The sequence below is a fragment of the Nicotiana tabacum genome, chromosome 23, assembly GCF_000715075.1.
Source record: "Nicotiana tabacum cultivar K326 chromosome 23, ASM71507v2, whole genome shotgun sequence".
NCBI lineage: Eukaryota > Viridiplantae > Streptophyta > Magnoliopsida > Solanales > Solanaceae > Nicotiana > Nicotiana tabacum.
The window spans coordinates 116,940,635-116,947,510 of NC_134102.1; the positions used below are offsets into that span (position 1 = coordinate 116,940,635).

At 35.4% G+C, this 6,876-nt stretch overlaps 1 protein-coding gene across 1 annotated transcript; it reads right to left on the reverse strand.

Moving 5' to 3' along the window:
* Positions 1–1,628: 1,628 nt before the first annotated feature.
* Positions 1,629–4,798, reverse strand: LOC107769289 (BOI-related E3 ubiquitin-protein ligase 1-like). The gene is made up of 4 exons (XM_016588495.2): positions 3,523–4,798; positions 3,312–3,427; positions 2,791–3,146; positions 1,629–2,299 (listed from the first exon to the last, which is right to left on the reverse strand). The coding sequence occupies exons 1-4, from the start codon at positions 3,567–3,569 to the stop codon at positions 1,787–1,789; spliced, it is 1,032 nt and encodes a 343-aa protein (XP_016443981.1). The 5' UTR covers positions 3,570–4,798; the 3' UTR covers positions 1,629–1,786.
* Positions 4,799–6,876: the final 2,078 nt, after the last annotated feature.

A 6,876-nucleotide genomic window follows, 5' to 3' on the forward strand; every position in this document is an offset into this window, starting at 1 on the left:
CGAAATATTGTTATAGAAATGTTTGATTGTAATTATTACGTGACAGAAGTTTATTAGAAGGGAGATTTAATTACTTATATTATAGTAATGAAAGTTGGGATGAAACATTAATGTTGCAAGAGAATAGGATACTGATAAACAATTGTACCACGTAAGTTGCTAATTAATTATGCGCCAAAACTTTGACAAAAATAGAGGAGAATCTATATCTTAGAGTTTAAGGAGGATATTAATGTTTAAATACAACTGGGCTAACAAAATAAGTTCCAACCAAACTTTCAATCCAGGTTCAGATATTAAATTGTTCATCAATGTGTACAGAATTGTCATACTTTTTGCTCTTTAGAATTTCTCCATCAATAAGATAGAGTTGATACTATTATTATTATCTATCTGTTAAGTTGTTCATAAAAGTCTACCAGATTGTCATACTTTTACTCTTCGGAAATTTTTCTAACTAGATCGGTAGAGTTGATGCTATATTTTATTTACCTATATGTTAAGTTGTTCACTGTAGTCTATCGGATTGACATGTTTTTTTAGGTAATTTTAACAAAGTGTTATTCGAATTTAGAACTTTAATTTCGATCAAACAACAAACAAGTTCCAAATGATCCCAAACTTGAAACAAAACTTTCAACTTCTAATACAAACAATCCCTAATCACTAATTTAGTTTAATAACACTAAATCAAAAAGATCAAGTTTGTCTTTTTCAATACTTTATAGGTCCAATAATGGAGTTTAGAGATTTTTAAATTAAATAGCCAAAATCTGTCTGAACTTAAAAGGTTAAACACAAACTATCAACATTCAAATGATTTTAACAATAAATCGATCATTAATTTTAATTTTTCACCATCAAACAAGAATTTCAAGCTTTAAAAATAAAATAAAAACTATAGTGTTGAAGTAAAAAAGGGAGACACTTTTCTAAGACCATCTAAAATGGCGACATTCCACCAAAACCACCATCCACTTTAGGGGTCACGCCGCTAATTTTTGGTGTAACAATTCTCATTTTAACAACATGGTCCTGAATAAATCTCTTAATTAGCTTAGGAAAATAAATTCAAGCCGAACTTTTAATTAGGCTCTAGTGTTTCTCATTATTCAAACACTATAGATGGTCCTGTGGAACATTTCCTCTTAAGACTCTTTCTACTCTTGGAACACTAGAATTAGAGGTAAAAAAAATTGATCTTCTATGGTTAAAAGCTAGATTAAGCTAAGATTAAAATAACACTCCACATTCCTCTAATTATACCCTTATTATTATTATTTTTTTACTGCACATTAAGATTTGACACATTAATCTTTTAAATTAGAAAGAACTGCAAGAAGTAAAATATGAATCACGAATAATTGGCAATTTTCCATGATGCCATTCTAAGAAAAAATATGACGAAAATGTTAAGATTTATGAAGTCAAAAGGACGGGTAAATAAGCGGATTTAGAAATGAATTAATTTTCTAAAAGAAGAGAAAAAGGGAAAAAAATAAAAAAGAGAGAACGGCAAAGGCAAGGCCTCATCTCAAACTGTGTTAACCTCTACAAAATAAAAGGCAATGAAAATTTTTGAGTCCTTAATTTGTTGCAAAACCAAACTCCAAGAAAAGAAGAAAATATCGAAGTAAGAAATTATATACTTATTAAATGAAATATTATTTTTGTTGTTTACCTTTTTTAATTGTAATAACTCCTTTTAACCATTAGAACATTAATTGAAAAGGTAGTTCAGGACTTGGGCTTGGGCTGAAAATTAAGTAGGCCGGTACTTGGGCTTCTAACAAAGAAAGACCTCAACGCTTGAGCTTCTAATGGAGAAACACAACGGGCAAGCTTGAGCAACGGCATCACATTCTGTACAAACACACAAATGGCGACATGGCAATAGCACCACTGAGGCGACTCGTTTCCCACACGCTTTACAACTCGGTCCTGTCGACTCAACGACTCGGTCCGGGTCAATGTACGCCGATTCAGCATCCTCCGGTTCGCCTCCGCCATTCCCGTCGTTTCTCTCGTTACACCCGCCGCCGCTCATCATTGCGTGTTGAAGCTGCGCCTGCAGCGTTGCCGCCGTCACTTCCTGTGCCCTCGCCCTTGCTTGCCACGCATGTGCCTCCGCGCTCAATTGCGCTGCACGCGCCTCTAGCTCCGCGTTTCGCCGCGCTGCTTTCTCCATCTCCGCTTCTTTTTCTCTTAGCCTTCGCGCCATTGACTCCTCTGCTGCTCCCATCAGTGCACGGTAGTGACGTTGCCTTTTCTCTGCTAACGTACGCCTCAATTGTTCTCCCTATTGAATATCAAAAACTAAATAAATAAATACGTCCTCTGCAATTGAGAATTACGGAAAACAAATTCAAAAGGCATGGTAAATTTTGAAAAGAAAAAGAAAAAATCTCTATTGTCTATTAGCTAGCTCACATTGCTTATTTCAAACTCGCATTAAAAAGAAACGAGTTTAAGGATCAGTATAAAATTAATCAATTTCTGATGAATTTTGAAGAGAGCCTCGGCGCAACCGGTAAAAGTTGCCTCCGTATGGATGTCACGAGTTCAATGTGCAAAAACAGCCACTTGCAATTCTGCACTGGACTCCACGCATAAAAGGATCATGCACAGAACCTTAGTGTATTGGACTGCCCTTGTGATAAATTATAGAATATATTTCGGTACGGGGCGAAATGTATTGTCAGAATTCATACTGTCTAACCGATATTAGGATTGAGCGGTAATTGTTGCTATTCTTTGTAAGGTAAAATTTTGAAGAAAAACAAATAGTACCTGAATTTGGAGGAAATGATCAATCTCATCGCGTTGCTGTTTGATATGAGTAGCTAAATCTTCTGTTAATATTGAATAGAAAGCTGATGATTGAGAGGATTGAGGAGAAAGAGAGTGATGGTGATGATGTTGGTGCTGTAATTGATGTTGTTGTTGCTGCTGCTGCTGTTGGTCTCCGAAAGCTAAACGGAGTCCGGTGGAGACAACATTTGGTGTCTGCTGCGAAGGGGGCGATGTATGAAGCTGAGTGAGGTCAATCAGTTGAGGTTGAGGCTGAGATTGCATTGACATCAATGGATTCATTGCTGCCGTTGTACTTGTAAGTTCTCTTCCTCTCTTTCTTGTATTTCCACCAACTATCATCGCAAAAATCACAACATATCTAGATATTTAGATTGAAATTTGTATGCTCAATTCAGGATTGAAGATAAAGAAGAAAACAAAGTAAAGTATCGAGCTTTTGACTGGTTTGGGATTGAAACACAGTGGTTGTTGTTATGTAAGTATGAAGTCTTTCCTACCTCCTGGATTGAATAGCATTTGTGTTTGATCAAGAAAAGATCCTCCTCCACTACCACCAGGTTGATGTTGCAATGAATAATCATTACCTAGTTGGCCTTTTCCTTCTTGCACATTTCTGCAAACAAGATTCAAAGAAAATTCCATTAGACTTCTTAGATAAGAAAAAGGGATACGATTTAGGGAGAAAGAGGAAGGGTGTTGAGTGCAGACCTGTTTAGAAAGAGAACATTTGATGGGTATTGAGCTTGAACAGCCATTTCTAGAAATGGGATATGATCAGAATTCAGAACAGAGAGTTAGATAGATTATATAGAGAGAAATGGGATTCTAAGTTGCAAGATGGTTATGAAGAAATAGTTGTGTGATTGGTGAGGGTTGTGTGATTATAAGGCTAACACATAAACAGCATGAATAGAGAAGAAGATGCCCTAAACAAAGGCGGATTCTTCAGTGACACCCTTCAACAAAATACCAAAGAAATGTAAAGAATGAGGACAAGTAAATGAAGGGGGGAAAAGAAAGTAGCTTTTTGATTCCCTAGAGAGAGAGTGAGTGAGGTTAAAAGAGTGAATGAATCTTTTTACGTCTGAGAAGCCATTTCCAAGGACACCAACATGACCATTTCTGCCTGCTTCCTCACCTTTTTCCAACCTAAAAACTTTTTATCTTTATTTCCTTTCTTCTGTTTTTTTCCTCCTCAAAACTTGCCTTCTTTTGCTTGCTCCCTTAGCTTTGCTTCGTTGCTATGCTAAAATGCTTTTGAAAGCATATGAAAGAAAGAGAGAGAGAAATAGAGAATCAGTCCAAGAAAGAGAGGGAGAGAGAATGAGGTAGCCCGTCTTATTCTGGTTCTTGGTTTCCTTTTGCTTTGTTCTTCTTTCCCTTGTTTCTCTTCCTCTTTTGCGTGGCTTTAGCTTTGGTTTGGCTCTTTCTTTGGAGAACTCTCGTGTTTCTTATCAACTCTTCCTCCCCTCTATTATTTATTATTCATTGAATTTTTCACTTGTATATTGGTATTATCCACACACCCCACATACGTAAAGTTTGTGTGTGTATATATATATTAAGTAAAGAGAAAGAGAAGGAGAATCAATAAGGGAGATGTGGGGATAGTCTTGGAGTTGGGGTTGATATTGTTGTTGGGCGTGCAGAAGGTCTCTGCCGTTACCGCTGCCGCTGGAATTGTTTGTATATGGCCCATGCTGCCCACCTATCCCTCATATGACTCCCTCTTCTTTTTTTCTTTTCTTTTTTTCTAAGACAATTTACTATTAATGTGAATAATTTGTGAAAGAAAATCGGGTCTAATTTTTTAATGTTTCTCTTTCTTTAAGTAAATGGGGGATTTGCAATTAACTAATTGTATTATATAGTCTATAATCTTGGTAAATGGAGCACTATTTAAAGCGAGAGACAAACCTGCCCCTGTATGCATAGAGAAAGGGATTGGTTTCTTGTTCTAATAATTAATTTCTGAGGTGGTCACAGAGGATCCATTGCCTAATGCAAGATGCCTATCTAGTTGTTAAGCCTAGGTCATTCTCATTGTGCAATAGTTTTCTTCCTTTTTTTTCTTATATTTTTTTTTTATTGATTTGCCTAGTGGGTCCTTAGAAAAATTATGATTCTGAAAATTAGATATTGCTCTGTTGAGGTTGTCCAAAGTTGTAAGTTTTTTTTTCTTTTTTTCTTTTGGCATCTCTGTTAAGTGGAACCGGATGGATGAGATGTACACACATCAAAATTATTTATTTTCCTTTTGAATTTCGAGTAATAAAAGAAAGAAAAAAGAAAAATGCTTTTGATAAAATATGTAGTAATATTGAATTTTACTTGGTTTTCAAGATTCAAACAGCTTAACTGCTAGTATTCATCACATTCCTTTTCTTACAAAATAAAGAAGATATCAGCATACTTCCGACCTAATTGCTATGTTTGTTGGCCGAGTTCGCTTCTTCTTCTCTCAAAGTTAATGTTATACCAAAATTTACTTCAAATGAATCTGTCAAATTCACTCACCTATCCCTTCCATTTTTCCTATTATTTAGCCTACGAGCAGGTGGAAAATAGAAACTTCAAGAACCTGAAACGCTTTTTAATGTAAAATAAAGTAGTCAATTGCAAGGAATCAGAGAAGATGGGGCTATGAATTTTACTTTTCTCCCTTTTATTTTGCATTGGAATCTTGACTGTAATTAACTAGCCAATTTTCCTCTTAATATAGTCATGTGGCAAAGCTGATTAGCTGAACACCCCATAATTACCTACGTATTGAAATGCATCATTTACGTTGATATTGAACAAACAAGTTGGTGACATTTGGAAAATCTTTTCATTTTTATGGTTGAGCAAAACGTAAGGTCTCCACCATACATCCTAATTAAATCTCTTCCATCTAGACAAATTAACATCTTTTTCTTTCAACCATAAAAGTCATATATATATTAGTCCATATAGTGCGCTTTCATTCTTGAATCATATGCCAGCCCATTCTACGATTCATATTGTCCTTTCCATCAATTAAGCCAAGCACCATTGATGAAAACAACAATTTAAAAGTATATAAATGAAAGTATTGAGTAAGGAAAAGCCCCAACTTACACGACTCTCACGAATTGTCAGACCCCATCAAACTAACATATTGAGGTGGGAGAAAAAGAAATGAGATAAACAATAATATTGACGTCCTCGTAATGCAAAACTCACTTGCATCAATCAAATTATATTTGAAGAAAAACTTGGAGGACAACACCATTTAAACATTCACATAAAACTATCACGCATTTGACCAAGAAAGCACCATAGTAATCTGAAATCAGATCAAGAGTTTACACTTCTTGATTTATTCTTTTGAATTTTTTGGCGGAATTTACTTTGTATTTATAATATGTATATATGTCATGTGTGTTAGTTGAATTGACTGGCAAATTACAATCGAAACCATATAGGACGATTGATATTGCATACGTGTTTTTATTTCCACTTTTAACTAAAGGCGAACAGCCGGCGCTACGAGCAAAGGAAAGCCCTTACTTATGAGTGGATTTATTTTAATGCTTATAGCTCTCTCAAGACACGTTTTCGACTTGTTCTACCTAAAAGAGAGACTGTAAATCTTTTTTTTTCTTGTTTGGCAAAAGAAGAAAGATGAGGAGGTTGAGTAGGTTTTGGTAATCTTTCCCAAAACCAAGAAGGATATTTTAACTTTAGTTAATGGTAATGGAGGTGTCAAAAAGAAAGAGAGAAGCCACCAGAAAATATGAAAGAGAGCGCATATAATGGCATCACGCAAATTTGTCTTTGTTTTTGGTCCCACGAGCCTTTTTAGTACTTAGTCTTCTCCTCCCTCTGGCTAGTATTACAGCACTGCACGGCAAATTTTTAATCAGATTTATACTTATCATCTTCCCTTGTATGTGTACTATGACAACCCTCTATACTCATTCACGCACCATTTGGTGATCATTTAGTTGATGTGCACAATTATATACCTTTCTCCCCATCCGACTCTTGTTTATTTTGTTTTTTCTTCTGTCTCTTTCTCATGACACTTTCTTATTCCAA

Coding starts and splice junctions, on each gene's coding strand:
- LOC107769289 (XM_016588495.2), bottom strand. CDS start 3,569: ATGGCTGTTCAAGCTCAATACCCATCAAATGTTCTCTTTCTAAACAG. Junction 3,147..3,311: donor AATGCTATTCAATCCAGGAG/GTAGGAAAGACT, acceptor TTGCGATGATAG/TTGGTGGAAATACAAGAAAG. Junction 2,300..2,790: donor ATCATTTCCTCCAAATTCAG/GTACTATTTGTT, acceptor GATATTCAATAG/GGAGAACAATTGAGGCGTAC.